Consider the following 18,716-nt stretch of genomic DNA (forward strand, 5'->3'; position numbering starts at 1 on the left):
ACGCTTGGTGACTGGGGGCAGAAAGCCGGCGCTCTGGAGGGGTGAAGCATAAAGCCCGTGACGGTGAACCGCTGTGGAGTGACGAGTTTAATAGGAATGGGGTGGATGACAAGGAGCCAGGGGGTCACAGAAGAGGGGGGCTGGAAGGGACCTCGGGAGGTCACATCTGGACCAGCCCCGACTCTCTCATGTAGGTCAAGTGCCACCCTGCAGCTGGGGTGAAGCTGGAGCCCAAGGGGTGCAAGCAAGTGCCCCAGGGTTCAGCTCTGGGCAGGGGCTTCCCGCACGGGCTACAGTTCCCGGAAAGCCCCGGCTCCTCCTCCTCCTCCTCCCCGCCCCTCGCCGGGCACGGAGCCGCAGGGATCCCGGGTGCTCGGCGCTGCGCTGCAGGATGCTGCCCACCGCCGCGCTGCTCCTGGCCGCCGCCGCCGCTGTTCAGGCAACAGGTGAGCATTGCAGCAGCCTCCAGGCTCTTCCCTGGCAGGGAAAGAGCCCCCGGGCCAGCCCAACCCAGCCCAGCCTCTGCCTCCTGCCCCTGTGCGGGGAGCTCTGCCTCGAGAAGGGCAGGGAGCCCCAGGGGAAAGGGCTGGGGGGAGATGGGCTTGGGGCTTCCCTCCCAGCCCCTGAGCCAAGGGCTGGGTGGGTACCAAGCAGCAGGAAGCTCCTTGGGGAAGCCCTGGCAGCAGCTGCAGTGTAAGGGGGCTGGGGGGGATGTCTGTTAGCCAAAATCTTCTCCTCTTGTTGCCAGCCGCTGGGTAAGCACCGCAGCAATTACCTGCGGGGGGGCAGTGATGGTTTTCAGGGGTTTGTTTTCCAAGGATCTTTCCCCTCTTGAATTCACGCTGCTCAGAAACTGCAAGCGGTTCAGGTTTCTCCTCTCTTCACTTTCTCCAGATGGTGCTTTCCCTTCCCACCCCCCGTAGGCTAGCCGCGGCTGTTCGCAACTTTAGCTGCGTGGCTGTTAGAAGGACGCAAAACAGTCCCTCGGGCTCGAGTTGTGTTCATTTCCATATACACTGGTTTTCTCCAAACTAAGGAATATCACTTTGTGCCATCAGCAGCGTATTGCAGGTGTTGGCGTGGGGAAAAGTGCCACGCAGGTGGGTAACTTTAGTTAAATGACTTCTGAGCTCCCACTCCAGAAACAGAGGCCGGTAATCGGGGAAGGCGGGAGTGGGAAAGAGTCTTTCCTGCTCACAAAACATCTTGCTCACTCTGCTGGTTTTTCTCTCCTGAGAAGGCAGGTGATGAGGAGCGCTAATGTAAACCCTAAAGCAGAAAGTAGCAGACTAATGGAAACAGTGGTAGAATGAAAAGAAGCTAAGGAAGTGTAACGGTTGGAGAGAGGACCCCCGTATAATAATAATTAGGTGTAAGGAAAAGCACCAAAGTTAAACTGAAATAAAATCAAATCTATTTCACCAAGTCATTTCTGGAGACCTCTAATTGAAACCGGTTTAGGCTGACAAATTGAACGCCTCCGTTCCATGCAGCCCTGGGAAATCTTGCACTGCCTCTGAGCCTGTCTGATCAATCTGTGCTTGAAATTCAGAAGAAAGGGTTATTGCTTGACACCAAGCCTGCATTTCCTCCCAGCCACAGTAGGTAGCTACCAACCCTCCCAACTTCTGATCTAGGGTCTGAGGGAGAAGGTTTCTTGCCATTTCAGATGTGCTAACTAACCCACAAGACCTGACTGCGGAGTCCTAGGGATGTTTAATTAAGCAGCTGGAAGGCTTGAGATGTAGATCTCCTCTCTTCAGTCCCATGAGCAACGACAATGGTGTCAAAGTACTCAGGACTGTGGTGTTGGAGCAGGTTTCATAGCCAAGCAACACCAAAGTTTCCCCTATTCATTTGGATCCATGCCTCAGCTGGACCTTGCCTCTCTTCCCTCGACATCTACAGGCTGAGCACTCAGCTGGCCCAAGTGCCAGCACCTACGTAGTCTTCATAGGAAGCCAAGATAGTGTTTCTTGGTTCCAGTTATGGCATGATGTCCTGCAGAGAGAGATGTATCAGCACAATCTGTCTCTCTCTCTCTCTCTCTTTTCCTTGTTTGTGCTCTGTCATGAGTTTTGCAAAGTTTTTCTTCCTTAGGTCCTCTTCCTTGGGTCTCTCCAGGGTATTTTAACATTTGCAGCAGGGGTTTGGACTAGACAGCCTCTTGAGATCCTGTCCAGCCCTACTTTTGTCTGATTCTAAATTATGGCACTAACTGTTCATCTGTACCTTCTTTCTTCTCAGATGGCTGTGGTTCCCCACCAGAATTAAGCTTGGGTGAACTAAGGAGCGAGTATAAGGATCAGAACAACTTTTCGGTTGGGGACGTTGTGAAATACGCGTGCCAGCCTGGGTACCTTAAGCATCCAGGAGTCCCATTTTCCATTACTTGCCTTGAGAGTGGGGAGTGGACAGAAGCCCCTGACATCTGTAAAAGTGAGTAGCTCCATTGCTTTGGTGTCCGAAAAGGCCCTCCGGGCACTAGGTCTTGCCCACACTGCAAAAACATAACGGTAATGGTTGTTTGCTGGGTTTATGTTTTGTGGTTAAATGGGTCAGTGTGTGACTAGCAAAGCCAGGCAGCTCATCCTGCTCTCTGCTCCTGAGGATACCGTCTCCGTGGGCAGTTTGAAACATGGCCAGATTGTTGTACTTACTGCACAGTGACCCAGAAAGGGAAAAACCTCACACTCACCTTTATCTTTCCCAGGGAAATCGTGCGGTCACCCGGAAGAGCCGCAGAACGGCAGAGTCATCGTCCAATCAGATATCCTGTTTGGGGCCACCGTGAACTACACCTGCGAGGAAGGGTGAGTCTGGGCTGTCTGAGCGCACTGCTTACGCTTAGCTTGGAGCTCTGCAGTGCATTCCTGCTTTGTCCCCCTGCTCCCACGTGCAGCTTACTTTTGCACAGGAAGCCAAGACAGGTGTTTTGGTCTCAGTTGTAGCGCTGTTCCCTGCAGAGAAAGCTGCCTGAGCACAATCTCACTCTTTTCCTTGCCTGCCCTCTGCAGTGGCTTTTGCAAGGTGAGGGGTGCTGTGTCCAGCTCAGCGCCCGCCTGCAGGTGCTGAGGGAACAGGAGCCAAGGTCCTGCAGGAGGTGGATCCAAGTGAGCAGGGGAAGCTATAGTATTAGTTGTTTGAAACCTGCTTTGGCATTGCAGCCCTGAGTCATTTGAGATCCTTGTCTGTCCTCATGGGGGTGTGGCGAGGGGATCTACATCCTGAACATCCCAGCTCTCAAACTTCTGGGGTCTGATTCCAGAATTTTATATTTGGGGCTTGCAGTTAGTTAGCACGTCTGAAATGTCAAGGATGCTTTTTCCTTGAGGCCCTGGATCGGAAGTCAGGAGGGTTGGTGGCTACCTCTTGTGCCTGGGAGGAAGTGGGGGCTCAAATCAAGTGATGTGGGGTCAAGCAATAACCCCTTTTCTCACTTCAGGCACAGGTTGGTTGGACAGCCTCAGAGGCACTGTCAGCTTTCTCAGCAGAGGGTTGCATGGAGCGGAGAGGTTCCTGTTTGTCAGCGTAAGTAGTCACAGGTAGAGGTGGTCAGCAATCGTTCCCTGAAATAACAGCTCACTGGGACGTACCATTTAAATAACCTGACCCAGAGAGAGGCATCTCAGGCCTATTGTTGTGTTTCTTTTCCAGCAGAAAATGTGACAATGTCCTGTTATTACCCCTGTCTGGAAAAGGGAAAGGTTTAAAACCTCAAAGTTTTTTGGAAACGGATTTTTCCCTTCGGGTCTTGTCCTGGCTGCCTGTCTTATGGCTGTGTGGCCCATTGTGCTCTGATCTCTGTGCATCTCAGAAGTTTAAGAAAAGGGGAAGAAGATATATTACCCTCTCTACCTTCGCCCCACAGTCCCTGTAGATGGGGAAGTGAGGTGGAGCTGCTTACAGAGATCACACGATAGCTGTGTAAGGGATAAAAGTTAAAGTTGTAGTTACAAGAGTAGCCTGGGGGTTTGGTACCCCAGGAGCAGGTGAGCTGTGCTGGGGTCTTGGCAATTAGAATTTGTTCTCTCTCTGAATCTGAGGCCATTTAAAGGAGACACTGGGTACAGGGGAAATGAACCACCAGGATGCTTTGTGGCCTGCCCCCTCAGGATTTTAATAACATTATTAACTAATTCAAATTAGCAAATGTAACATTTGAAGATGCATCCAATTCACCAAGCCATATACAAAGACAGAGATTAACCTTCCGTCAGTACTGCTCCCTTCACCCGCATCAACATCTGCAGAGTCAGTCTTGACTTCTGGATTTTTAATTCGCTGAGCACAGTTGCCTCCAATGAATTCATGTAAAGATACACGTAATGCTTATAACCTGCCTTACCGTTGCAGTATGCACACAGCTTCGTGCTGTAGTGGGGAAACTAATGTTTTAAAAAAAAGGGAGAGAGCTGCTCCTTCCCGATAAGGACCTTGCTTTAATACGTCAGCGTGGTGGCTCACATAGAATTTGTGCCCTGGAAAATGAGGTTCGGTTAGGAAGGGGGCATCATCTGTCATCCCAGCTTCTTCCAGTTGTCTCATAGTTGAGACAAATTATTTTTGTCCTTCTTTTCCTCCAGCAAGTAACTGGACCTGCTTCTCTGTGAGGTGATTTTAAAATATTCTGTGTCTCTCCAGGTATCCCATGCCCTCCACCACCAGAGATCAGCCATGGGGGGCACAGTCAGCCACTTAAGGAAGGCTTTTATTATGGCTCAGCTGTGATTTATGTATGTGACCTTGGTTATCAGCTCACCGGAGAGGCCTCTATTTACTGCACAACGGAAGATGGGCAAACTGGAGTGTGGAGCGGGCCACTTCCTGAGTGTGCAGGTGGGGTCTGTGCATATGCATGTGTACATGTGTGACAGGGTGCTTGGCACACCTATCGCTAAGAGGAAAGGCTGTGGGAGAAGCAGCCTGCAGGTATGGAAGGGGCCAATTAAGGAGACCCCTGGTCAGAAAGGGGCCAGGCTTGTGATGTATAAGTCCAGGGCTGGAGCTGGTCAGGGAGTCTATCCCCATTAGGCAGAGAAAGAGGAGATCCCAGGGCTCCTAGCAGAACAGCTGAGCTGGGGTAAGCTGCAAAAGGGCTGGGAACACAGGTGAGCCCATAGCTTGGAGCGGCCAGGCCTTGGAAGAGAGGGACCTAGGAACAGGGACAGGTGATCCTATAGCCCAGAGGTCTGTAGCCCAGGGTGGGTGGTTGTCAGCAAGGCCCAGGAGCCCAAGGTCTCAGTGGCCCAGGAGCAGGACCAGGGCCCAGAGGGGGATGAAAGGCCAAGCAGGGTCACAGGCAGAGGCTGACAGAGCCAGAGAAGCCTAGGAGGGCCAGGGCCAGAGAAAGGAGCTGAGGACTGGGGTTCAAAGCTGGACCCCGAGGGGGCCAAGGAGCCCATAGCCTAGGAGGTGCAAGGACTGGGAGCCTATAGTGGACCTGAATGGTGTAAGGGAGGTTTGCTTTGCAACTGGTTCTGTGTGATGCTCCTATTGAGGAACTCTGCCCTCAGAGCAGGTTGGATTATCACCTGTTAAAGACCTGTGGGCTAGCCAGGAAAGGATGGGTCTGGGGAGTGGTTTGAGATGAAAGTAAGGTCAGAGTCCTCCAGCTGACTGTGATAACTCCCATTGCAATATAGCTTCTGCGTGAATTTTCATGAAATAACCCTCTCCCCCATTAGTCGTGCAGTGCCCTCCACCTCCAGCCATCGCCAATGGGAAGCACAGCGCCCAGGCCCTGGAAGCCTTCCCCAGTGGGACGTCTGTCCACTACAGCTGTGATCCTGGCTACTCCCTGTTTCGAAGGGGCTTCATCCATTGCACAGAGTCTGGAACCTGGAGTCTGCCTTATCCTCAATGCACAGGTGCCTTGATTTCCTCCTCATGCTTGTAGGTGCATCAGTCACAGAGCAGGATTTCAATCAAGGCAATGAGAATATTGCAACAAACCTGCTGAACTGAACAGTTCTTTCCTTGTGGCAGTCTGCCTTATGTACCTGGACCTGCCACCCTCATATTTCACATGCCAACACAGTTAGAAATGGTTCTAATTTCTTGTGTGCATCTCCTTTTTGGCTAGATGGCTGTGGCGACCCACCCAAGTTAAGCTTTGCTAAGCTAAGAAATGAGAGTGAAACCCAGAATGGTTTTCCTGTTGGGAAGTCCGTAAGCTTCGCTTGCCTGCCTGGATATTTTAAAGTCCCGAGACTATCCCACATCATTACATGCCTCCAGAATCGAACGTGGTCAGAAGCACCTGAGTTCTGTAAAAGTAGGTTTTTGTCAATGCTACACAAAATGTTAGTTGCTAATCTGGTTGCGTAGTTAGTGCGCGACCAGGAAAGCCATGCAACTCGGTACATTCTCTTCCTTGAATACTTCCTGTTTTGGGGAGGTTTGAAACGTGGGCAGACTCTTGTGATCGTTTCGTCCATGTTGCACATTTTATGCACGTGACATGGGAGGAGAAAAGCCTCACATGAGCCCTGTTCTTTCCAAGGGAAATCGTGCGCTCACCTAGAAGAACCAGAGAATGGCAGAGTCATTGTCGGAACGGATCTTCTCTTTGGTTCAACAGTGAACTACATATGTGAAGAGGGGTGAGTTTTTAAGCAACTTAGTCTTTGTCTGGAGCTAAGAATCTTGCTGGCCATTAGCAGGGAAAACCTTGAAGTTGTTTAGGTTTGAAACCTACTTTGGGAGCCCACCTGCCTCAAAGAATACCAGTACATTGGACCTCTGCAGGGCTCTGTAGCAGGAGCTGGCTGCTAGGCATGGCTGAGCTTGTCTGGCCCGGAAAGGATCTTATAACCTAAAGGGAACAGCTCAAAAGTCAGGAGTGCTGCCTGAGGCTCCCATGGCTGGGAGGGAGGTGCGGATTTACTTGACTTGGTGTTGTCTGTTGACTCCTTCTGTCTGCCTCCAGGTACGTGTTGATCGGACAGCCTCAGAGGCAATGTGAGCTTTCTGCTAAGCATGTTGCATGGAGTGGCGATGCTCCCATCTGCCAGAGTAAGTGGGTCATGACTGGAGCTGGTCAGAAATTGTTCCATGAAACATTTTTTTGCCTCTAGAAATTGCCAGTTCACTGAAATGGAATAAATGGTGGCTTTAATCCAGAAGAGTTTCCCCTTCTTCAGGGTGGAATCTCTTGGGTGGGAGGGGAGGGGAGGGGAGGGTTGGCAGTTTTATGATGATGACGATTATTTATTAATTTATTTATTTATTTGCAAAACCATATAAAATGTCTTGGTTGGATTCTTTACACAGGTTGCAAAATCTTTGTTTGGGCTGGAAAACATGTTTTTCATCCAGCCCTGGTCACACCTCCCTGTCTGGGTGTGATATGGCCCCATGCCTTCCTGAACTGAAAGTCCCACAAATGATAGTAAGCAGAGAGACATGAATTGTCATTTTCACTCAAGCTAGGTAATGAGACCCACACAGATGAATTTCCCTCATCTGTGGGAAGGTCACTTGGTGTGTCCACATTAGAGCCAGGGATTGTACCCACATCACCCAGGCCCTGGGACCTGGGTGTTAAAATGAGGACTGTCCTCTGGAGTTGGGACAGCAGGGAGTAGTGCCAGATTCTTGGCAGCTGGAATTTGTTCTTTCTTTTAAGAATAAGTAACATTAAAAGGTGGAGGAAAAATGAACCACCAGGATGGTGACTGCCTGTTGTAGATTTTTATTTCATTTGGGGCAAATCCCAACTGAGGAGAAATGCACAGGACTTCACACAGTTGAAGCTATTACATCTTTACTACCGTGCGGTCGAGATTGCATTGGCGCCTGTGGCATGGGGACAATGGAAAGTTGCCACAGCCCCGGGCACCTGGCCCCATCGCTATGCTGCTGTTATCCCTGTGCTGATTGATATATTCATAAGGATGACATTCATTAACATTGGTCTAGAGTCTCTGGTTGGCTGTCTGATGAACTTTTATCCTCTGCCTAGGGCAGGAATGTGTTCTGTATTTCTCTCTCTCTCATCTTTTCTAATAGTCTAACCTCATGAGACATTTTCCCTTTTCCCAGGGTGTCCCATATTTTTGCATGTATCTTAGGGAGGGGGACGTGATTCCTTCCACGCTTTGAACGCTATATAATATAGTCTAGCAGCTAAGAAGGAGGATATCTTTCATTCTATCTTTCATTAAAGAAGCAGCCTTACATTCAACACAAAGAAAACTTCTTTTACTGTGCATTCAGTCTGCACACCAGCAGATCTGAAGGGATATTGCCAGCCACCACTATATTTGTTATTCTGGTCACTTCCCACCCCGGCTTGTGGATTTTCAAGTCGCATAACAGCTTTGTCTAATATATTCCTCGTGAACATGGAGCTAATTGCTGTATTTATCCTTGCAGTTTGTCCATCATCTCAGGATGCACAAAGGAAATTGTGGTTTGTTTGTTCTTGTTTTTTTTCCTTAGAGTGCATAGGGATAAAACAAATAGACTTTAAAGAGTATGTTGGAGAGAAAAGGTTGTTGTAGTCCATTTTTCTCTTAAGACCGTCTCATCTTGCTGATATATGTGTCATTAGTGAGCAAGAAACTATGGGGCTATTTACTCAGGGGCAGTATTGTGCGGTCTAGATCAGTCCATGTGTTTCAAAGCTAGGACATGCATCAGACTTGTCAAGTGAAAACGCTTTGATGCTATCGTTGATTTCTGGAATTCTCCTTCTGTGTCTGTCCAGTTATTCTGTGTCCTCCACCTCCATCCATCCTCCATGGGAAGCGCAACCACCACCTCAAGGAAGAATTCTCGTATGGGTCATCCGTGACTTACACATGCAGCGAAGGTTATCAGCTCATTGAAGAGGACTTTATTTACTGCACCACCAAGGATGGGCAAACTGGAGTGTGGAGCGGGCCTCCCCCGCAGTGCACAGGTAGGCGTGTGCGTCTGTCTGCAATCCAGCCCTTCCTGTTGTTTGCCATACTGAAAGGCCAGGCTTTGACAAACCAGCATATAGGAGAGTTGCATTGTTTTTGCTTCTCATTCCAACTCAGACCTTCTGAAGAATTTCCCGTGGTTTATGGCGGACGGACTGAGCAGCACTGGGGCAGAAGATATAGATTACGAGTGGGGGGGCCATGCATTTGATGCACCCATAAAGGCATCTCTGCAGGGCTGGGAGAGGGCTGTGTGACGTGGCCATTAAAGATGGTGCTGACCCACAAGCGGATGGGCCTGTGAGCAGTTTGATAGTGCTCCTCTGCCCACGCGTGTCAGGAATCCTGTTCCAAACCAAGTGAATTCACAGAAGAAAAAATTTTCCCTGTGGATACAGCATTCAGGTAGATCCAGGGGTTCTCTCCATGTACTTGCCCAAAACTAAACTGGGCTGGACCTTTCCTGCTTGTTCATCTGCTCAGACTGACTGACATTGCTTGCTTGTTCGCACAGAAGAAGAATGGTCCCAAAGGTCAGGGATGTACCTTGCTGTGGTTACACGCAGCTGCGTTGCACGGGTCTCTCATTTTTGCAGGATTCCCTTTCCCTGCTGCTTGCTGTGATCCTTGTGTTTTTCCACAACATAGCGAGAGGCCGCGATTTCTCACACACGCACCTCTCTGCTCTGCGGAGAACTGGAGTAAATGGGTTCCTCCCTTCCTCCGCGCTCGGGGTTTGTTGCTCTTTCCTTACAGCTGAGAGCAGGGCACTTCCACTTTCCTCTGCTCAAATTCCCAGCGTCTCTCGTTGACTTTTGCCGGTTCTTCGGCTTCTTCTGTTGAATCCTGCCGTTCATCTGGCCATCCCGTGAACTCTCAACAAATTTCCCTGGAATTAGACATGTTCTTGTCTGCCTGCTGCAGGTCTAATAATTGTCAAACTGGATTAGTTTTTGGCTGCGATAGCTACTGGTCCTGCACTTCTGAGCTGGGATTGGGTGGGGTGAACGTGCTGTAAATGAGAAGCAGTTTGAAAAATTAAGATGTGTCACTGTCTTGTGCCTTGTGGCCACTAGAAAATACACTTTGGCACCCAGTATATATCGGGGGGGAGAAGGGACAGGGGACAGATCTGCTTGTTTCCAGCTGCGGGTAACTCTAAGGTCTGCCTTGATCATAGACCATGAGCAAGAGAAACTGCTAAAAATACTTACCTGAAAAGTGTACATCTGCTACAGGTGTTGGGTTTTATGTGTTTGCTGCATGGTTTGCTGGCGGACGTTCTGGGGGTGCTTTGTTTGAGGCTTGCTTTCTACTGAGGCTTTTGTCCGTGTATTATTTCCCTTTCCCTGTAGAGGTGCAGTGCCTCCCTGCTCCAACCATCACCAATGGGAAGCACAACGGCCAGGCCATGGAAGCGTTCACCAGCGGGATGTCTGTCCGCTACCGGTGTGACCCTGGCTACTCTCTGATCGGGGAAGCACAGCTTCATTGTACAGAGTCTGGAGCCTGGAGCCACCCTGCCCCTCAATGCAAAGGTATGTTTGGGTGCTCTCAGCTTCTTCATTCTTCCTTCAGGCTTGAGGCTGGTCCATGATACGGTTTATTCCACACAGAGGGGTAACGAGAGCAAAAGGACTTGTAGATGCAGCAATATTCACCCTGAGGATGAGCCCTCCTGTGACTGCGGGAGGTGGCACCTTCGCAGTGGCAGAGGCAGGGCCGGTTCCTACAGTGGACCAATGCACTCTCATCCTTGGGGTTGCAGTCCCAGGGTGCAAATGGATCGAAGTTACAGGAAGAGGAGTGGGGTGGGAAATGTTTATGGAGAGCGTGTGAAAGGCTCTGAAGGTAATGGATGTCCAGGCAGACCCATCTCCCCAGCATGTCTCAGTTAAATGTGTGCACAGTTCTTGCATGCTATCCAGGCTGTAGTTATATTGGTCTAGAGGAAAAAGAAATCAAACCTCATGGCAGACGTGATGTCTTTTATTAGACCAATTAGATACTGGCAAAAAAATTCTTCTTTGCCAGCGAAATTTTCTTGCAAGTATCTAGTTGGTCTAATAAAAGACATCACCTCTGCCACAAGTTTTGATTCCCTTTCCAGTCCTTGCATGGACACTTTTCTTCCTTCTCCTCCTCCTCTGTTCTTAATCCCAGTGGGGCCATCCATTCCTGGCCGCCTTCACGAGCAGTAAAAAGAATGAAGTTGCTGCTGGAAACATAGAAAGAATATCTAAAAAATGTGGGCAAAATCTATGCAAGTCTTTCTTTTTTTTTCCTTGTTCACATTTAGGTTTAGAGTCTAATATTGGATGGGGAGAAGAACAGGGGGAGTGAGGGAGCAGCATGCTGTGGTTAAGGAGTTGCTGGGGCAGAGAGACATCAAGGTGGGGGGGCTGCGTCATTCCTGTAATGATTTGATTCAGGTGGCCGTATGCCTTTTCCCATGGTTGGGATTTTTATGTTAGGGATTTCCTGCAATTTTCCCCCTGCCCTTTCTCACTGTTGACACATCCCTTACCTCTCTCCATCACCAAAGGAACTGTAGTAGGCAGATCTCAATCTCCTCCTCCACTGGAACAGCTGTTGCTTACAGCTTTGAACTGCACTACTGCTTTACCATTCATTGTATGATGTCTGGGACTTGGTGGTACCCTGTTCCTTGATGCAAAATTGTGTTTTTCTGCTCATCGCTATTTCTTTTGTGGGGGGAAGTTTCTGGGTGTGTTAAACCACAGAATTTGACTGAGAACCTCAAGGTAAGCCTCCTGCCCAACGCATGTCACAGCTGGAGCTGAGACTTTTAGAGGCCTCCTGAGTGCAGCTGCGTTGTGTGGGTGATGCAGGATTCGTTAGACTGCAGCAAGAGGTAGTGATGTGGAAATGTGTATGGGAATGAAGCTAGAAGCTGGGTAAAGGGTATGGCTCTGTGGACAAGCTCCTGACTGTGCCACACACTTCGACAGCTACAGGTTTCCTTATGCTTTAGTTTCAGCTATCGGCTGTGTAGCCCCCGTGGTTCAGAACGGAAGAGTAGCCGTAAGAAAGCTCAGCTACAGACCTGGAGACACCGTGACTGTGGAGTGTGATCCTGGTTACATCTTGAAGGGCACCCATGTATCCCAGTGCCAAGCTGGGGGCACATGGGACCCTCCAGTCCCCAGCTGTGCAACCAGTAAGTGAACTGAAGTTGGCTGCCCGGTCCGCTGAGATCCCATTGTTGCAAGTATGTGGGGACTGGAAAAGCCCACACTGCAAGACCAGCTTTAAATGCTGAAGAAGGAAATATTGAGATTTGCCAGTCTGTGAAGTTTCCCCAACCTCTGTTCTCATCTTTGGTTTCTTGAGAGGTGAACATTTCAGAAGAGCCCTGATGAATTGTGGCCCAGCCCATCTTGCGCATGGGTTTAATGTCACTCCCAACCTGGGGCTCACCTGGGGAAACCCAAAGTACAGGAAGGACTGTACAGCTTGCATGAGCCAGTGAGGCTTTTCCTGGTGGACAGTTGTAAAAATACTGCCTTTGCTTGCAAGTGATCCCTGGCCAAGAAACCCCTGCCTCCTTAGTGCACTGATCTCTGATAGGTGACCCCCTGTCCCCCTCCCTGAAATGCAGAGATCTGTGGGAATTGGGTTGGAGGTTTGACCCCAGCCCTGAGGTCTCTTGAGAGCTCTGTACCTATAATGTGGTCATCAAAGGGGAAATGAACCCATGCACACTTTCCAGCACCCCATACTGAGCTCTGGAGAATACTTGGTCTGCTCAGTGGACCCGTTTTACCCTGCTTCTTTTCAATCAGAGTTGTAAGCGTCTTGAGGTTTGGGGGGTTTTGTTTTTTTCCTCTCTTTTTAAGGTATACACTGCTATCGGAGCCTCAGCTTCCTTGCTTAAGTCTAGTTAGGGCCTGGCCACACAGGCTGCAGTAATTGTGCCTATACATGGTTGTTACTGAATTATTTGCTTCTCCTCTCCCCTCTTTTTAGCAATGCAGTGTCTTCCACCTCCAGCCATAGCGAATGGGAAGCACAGTGCCAAGCCCACAGACACCTTTAACTCAGGAACGTCTATTCTGTACACCTGTAAACCTGGTTACGCCCTGGTTGGAGTGGCGTCCATTTATTGTACCGTGTCCGGAGCCTGGAGCCGCCCCCTCCCTCGATGTACAGGTGTGTATGTGCTCTTTTCGCTAACTAATGCCCACTGAGCCTCTGGGTGGGTTGGACACACAACAGGGAAGAGAACCTGAGACGAGCCACCAGCTGCATGACTGTAACGATTCAACTCCCAGTGAGATGTGCAAGGGCGGAGGTCCCTCCCGGGAAGGGGCGCTCCACCTGCCTCCAGGAAACCACCTCCCTTATCCCCCAGTGCAGGTGGACGATGCAGGTGCTGCAGCCATCTGTAAAGGTGGCAAGAAGGTGCAATAGTGTAGAAATGCACTTGAAGTATGAATGGGTATGAAGTGACCAGCTCCAAGAAGAAGAATTCAGGGGGAAACTTCAAGGAGAGTCTTTTAGATTCTCTTAAGACCGCTTTACACTTTTGCTTTCAGTTGTTAGCTGCGAAAGTCCAGAAATTGAGAATGGAGGAGTAATAGAGTTCCAGCCTGTTTACAGACCCGGAGACATTGTTGAAGTGGGCTGTGATGATGGTTACATCCCCACCAGCACCCAGAAGTCTCAGTGCCAATTTGGGGGCAGATGGGACCCTCCAGTCCCCAGCTGTGAAAGTGGTAGGTGTGCCTGCATCTCTTGACAGCCAAGTCCTGTTCTCGTCCCCTGCGAATGACACGGCAGGAGCACCTCGGTTGCTTACAAGAGCACCCTGAGAGGTGGAGTTTCAGTGCGAAGCTGCTTGGGCTCTTTTAGTGCCGTGCAATGCTACACTCTCTGCCCAGACCACTCTAAATTTCCCCCTCAAAAGCCCAACTCTGAGCAAGGCATTGTAGGAGCTGTAACCACAACATTTCCTCTTTCCGCTAAAAGCGGACAACTTGCAAGTAACCAGCCTGATCTTGAAAATGGATTGGGATCGGATGATGTAAGTGTCCAGATGACCTGGGGCCATGTTTATCCCCATGACAATACATTACATACCTGACCCCACAGCTGCTGTTAACTTATAAGTAGGTGGTTAAGAAGGGCCCTCGGTGGTATAATGGCCGGTTATATGAAACTGAGAAAGAGGAATGTTCTCCTCACCCTGAAGGGTAAATTAATGGTAGGAGAAATGGGTATATTGACCAAGGAAATATTGTGGCAATGTCCTTTTCCTTTTCTGGAAATAGAGAGTGATGGATAACTGACCAACACTGAATATTACATTGAGCAATAGATCCAACTTGAAAAAAATAGTCTACATACAGAATAACACAACCTCTTAACTGGGGCAACTTTAGCTAACACTGTCTCATAAGATCGGAAGCTGGAGTTGCCTATTAGGGGGAAATTAAAGAATCCCTTTACTTCCTGATGAATTACTGATTAATATAAGTGCTGTGATTAGTATAACATCTATAAATCCACAGGTGGTGGGAAAGAAGGGAGAAGAAACTATGTAGGGGTCTATAAACAGCTTTTATTTGAAAAGATGCACCCAAAATTAAAGCAAAAGTTGTATTGTTTAGGTCACCTGTATCTCTGTAGTGCAAGAGGCAGTGGAAAAGGCTCGGGGACTAGGATGAGATGGAAATAAACCTTGGGGGGAAGGAGAAGGAAAAGTTTGCAGTAGCCACTAACAAAAGCAGTAAACCCCTAAACCGTATTCCAGCCTTCAAGGCCTAAAGGACCCAGTCATGACAAGAAGCTTATAAAATGGCTCAAGAAGGTTGCAACAGCTGGCCTTACTAGAAACTATGTTTTGTCTTGGGGAAGTATGAGAATATTATCAGGGGTCGACCACAGAAAAAAGCTACTTAAAGATTGGGTGTCAAGGGTAGAGCAAGCTCAGCTCCCTGGTCCAGCTTCAAACACTGCGTAAAAAAGTTGTTCAGTAAATTTAGCACGGTCTGCAGAAATGGCTGGAGCTGTACATGCATGAAAAAATGACACCCCGAGGCAAACATTCGTATTTATTTTTCTGACCCCAAATAGGTAGTTTCTGCCTTAGCTTACTGGATAGGAGAGTGGGCAAAGAGGAAGCTTCCCCATGCAGCTCATTAGTCACTATGGACGATGTGCAGCTATTTTAAAGCCTTTAAAATCCCAAACAGAAAAAAAAAAAACTTTTATAAAAACAGTAAAAGCACTTGAAAAGCCCAGAGTCATCACACTGGAATTACAGCACAGATTAAGAAACCACATCAGCTTCTCTGAAAGGGGAAGGATGGAAATTAAGTGTTGAAATGGTTATAGCAACTAGCCAGAGAGAAATCCAGCATTTAGCAGGGATAGCTAGATTTAAAGGAATTAAAAGCTTGTCACAAGAAAGGTGTTGTGTCTGAGGTCAAAGGTGGTGACAAGTAGGTAGAAAAATCTTGTAAAGAAATGTATCCTTTTCTCAAACCTGAAAACCACTGGGTTTGGGCTGTCTCGGCTAAACGAAGAGAAGAAATTTGGGAATTAAGGTCACCTGTGACAAATGAACTCGAACAGCTTAGGGGCGAGATTGCAAAGATATTCCATGAGATGTTCAAGGGTGTTTCGACTGTGTTGCTGTAAATGCTAAAAATGGGGAGAAATGACCAATTCTAAGGCAACATTTTGTGGGATCTTGGTAATGAAATGAATCATCCAGGACTCTACCCACTATCCCAGGCAGCTAGGCATCTTTTGGTGAATAAAACCACTATTACTAAAGGGATAGAGACTTTCCCTACTAAAAATAAGCCCTACAGGGAACTGATCAAGGACTTGATTTCACTGGATCTGTAATGAAACTATCACATCAAGGGATGGGTGTGAAACAAAGATTTCATATGCCATAACTAGCTTCAGCTTCTGAACAAGCTGAAAAAATTACTTGAGCCCTCAAAGGTTCTTTAGTCAAGTGAACAAAAAATCAGATAGCTCGGGATGTAAAACCACCCCTAGTTCTCAAAGGATTACTTGAAGAAGGCACTTTGTGTCTGAAACCTTGTCTAACATCTCTCACTTGGTCCAATAAAAGATACCACCAAAAAAATCCATCCACAAGAAATGACTAATTTCAGTCTCTTTTCAATTGATGACAGAAAGAGAAATGAGACTTCCCGAAATGTGACCCATGGATGTGCCAGCAAAATGAGAAGCAATAATTGCCGCAGCAGATTTCTAAGGAACTTTATTAACCTGGAAGCAATGTATTTAGCAGCTGCAAATAAAACTGGCCAAGTGGACAGAAGCTGAAACCGGCATTTGGCACAGCTAACTTTAGATACCATCAACCTTGGAAGTCGAGCGATGACAGAAAGAAAAGACAGTAAAAAGCGTTCCTTTTCCCTTCAAATGGGAGAGCCCTGTTATGTGAAAATGCAAATTAACTTGAAGAAACTGGAGCATAGAGGGGTACGTCAAATAACTAACTAAGCCCAACACACCCACAAAATGGAGCAAGAAGCTTATTTTCAGGAAACCATGGATAGCTGATCTTGAATATAATATTCCTTGTTCATGACCTTGACTGGTAAATTTAATGTTACCCATAACTGGATTTTTTTTTAATGTGGGAAAGGGAAGAGTTTGTTTTCATCTTTTTCAGACAACCAACCTTTCCTTTGTGACTGCACTGAGGTGGGAACCCACGGGATTATTCTTCGTCCTGGGCACATGGTGATCAAGTTCAGACTGCAGCTTAGTGTTCATCACCATAACAACCCAGGCCTTTATTCAACTAGTAGTCCACAACATATCAGTAGAACTAGATTGGATGTCTCAAGTAGCAGACCTTCAAAACATCAACCTTGGAAGGGGACCATATGGTGAAGAAATGACACAAGGTTCTTGAGGATGGCTTTTTTCGCACCCAGCCTGCTCACCATTGCTCAAATCACAGACTTGCTTGTAAAACCTGAAATGCAACTGATATAAAATAAGTTGTTAACATGTTGTTAAAAGTTATCAGAAATGGTTAGCACTTCTTGATCTGTCTTCATCTTCAGCTCTCTCTCTGCAAAAATGAAGTTTATTTCCTCCCTATGGAGACATTTTACCATCTTATACCATGTATACTTTCCCCACCACCTGATGAAGGGATTTTGATCCTGAAAGCTTGCAAAAAAGAACGATGTTCTTGTGATTTCCCAGTTGGTCTAATAAAAGGTATAATTTTGGAACCAAGAGCTCTAGGTTTTTGTATGTCTTCTTGATCCTTCTGGCATTGACCAGGTCACCTTGCATAGCAGGGATGGCTTTGCTTGGTGGCATAGCTTCACTCATTGACAGAATAAAGCCATTTTTTCTAAACTGTTGCTCAGTTCTTTTCTTACTTGTATAAGAAAGTCAACCCTTTATTTTCTTCCCTTAAGTACCAATTAATCCGGGTATATCGTGGCCCAGGTTGGACTGTAGGAACTGCTGTTGGTAGACCAAATAGGTTTCCATTCTGTGAATGGAAGCTGACCTTAATGGTGTTATGATCGACACTGAAGCGTAACGGGTTTCACTCTGGTCTCACCTTGGCATGTAATTCCAATGACCTTAGAACTGGAGTACCGTATTTCACAGCATATAAATTGAGTTATGTTTGGATGGGGAGGAGAGGGATAAAAACTCCCTGAGGGGGATTTTGGGGTTGGGTGACTTCTTGTACAGAAATACATCCTTAGGAAGAGCTCTCCGTCAGACTTGGCAGCAGCGTCCAGCATGCGGAAAGAACAGGCCTTAAGGCAACGACACGGGGGAGGAGATGCCTCACCTTTCAGGTGTCCCCTGGTAATTACTGCTGTTCTCAGGTGTTCGTGGTTCCTCGTGCTTGGTGATGCTGCTGCCTCTTTGACCTGACTGCTCAGGTAGAATAGGTAGGTTTTCAGGAATGAAAGAGCTTTTGAGTGTGCAGTTGGTGTTCTGTGTGGTCTGATGGTCCAATCTAGGACCAGCCACAGCGGGGCAGGACATGTTGTGGCCTGAGTCAAAGGGGACCAGCACCTCTGTTTTGTTTCACTCCCTTGTCTTTCTCCTGCTTCCCCGCTCTCTGTGCTCCACCCTTTGCAAGCAGATTTGCCCGTACGTGCGTGGAGAAGAGGCAAGTCAGGTGAAACACCCTTTGTCAACCATGATTTCATTTTTAGTGACCTGCTGCCCAAACCCAGAGATCCGGAATGGAAGGAAACTCGAGGGGCACGGCTCTGTGTATGACCGTGGCGATAAAGTGAGCTTTGAATGCAACGATGGCTATGTCCTGAAGGGCAGCTATGAGATCCAGTGCCGGGACGATGGCACCTGGGCTCCTCCTGCCCCAACCTGCAGTCTAGGTAAGCACGACTCACAGTTGCCGGCTGGTCACTGGGATGGGTGATACCTGGCAGGGCCGTGCATGGACGGGTAAGTGAACTTGCTGGGAATCCTGGCATCGGCTTGCATCGGCTTTCAGCGGCCAACATGGAAAATGCAAACTTCTGCCTGGACTTCCCCCTGCCTCTCCTGCACCAGTCCCTGTGGTAGGCGACCCCTGACACAGAGCTCTATAAGTGTCCCAATGATGGATAATCCCTGCTGTTAATGAAGACATGTACATTTTATACATATCAAAGACACTGAAGGGCATATCCGGGGGTAGGAAAGTAGCCCAATGGGGTCCTTCCATTTCTGGGCTGGAGCGATATTTAGGTAGGTGTGCCCACATCATCCTAGCATGTCTTGAGTTGCTAGCTCAACAAAGTT

At 48.2% G+C, this 18,716-nt stretch overlaps 1 protein-coding gene across 1 annotated transcript; it reads left to right on the plus strand.

Annotated features, from left to right (window-relative positions):
- Positions 1–336: 336 nt before the first annotated feature.
- On the plus strand, positions 337–17,174 carry LOC102559090 (complement receptor type 1). The gene is made up of 15 exons (XM_059717690.1): positions 337–446; positions 2,248–2,439; positions 2,714–2,813; positions 3,446–3,531; positions 4,645–4,839; positions 5,688–5,870; positions 6,086–6,277; positions 6,506–6,605; positions 6,932–7,017; positions 8,714–8,908; positions 10,268–10,450; positions 11,908–12,093; positions 12,903–13,085; positions 13,472–13,651; positions 16,091–17,174. Exons 1-15 carry the CDS (start codon positions 392–394, stop codon positions 16,117–16,119), a joined length of 2,145 nt encoding a protein of 714 aa, XP_059573673.1. The 5' UTR covers positions 337–391; the 3' UTR covers positions 16,120–17,174.
- Positions 17,175–18,716: the final 1,542 nt, after the last annotated feature.

Source organism: Alligator mississippiensis, chromosome 14, assembly GCF_030867095.1.
Source record: "Alligator mississippiensis isolate rAllMis1 chromosome 14, rAllMis1, whole genome shotgun sequence".
Classification (NCBI taxonomy): domain Eukaryota; kingdom Metazoa; phylum Chordata; order Crocodylia; family Alligatoridae; genus Alligator; species Alligator mississippiensis.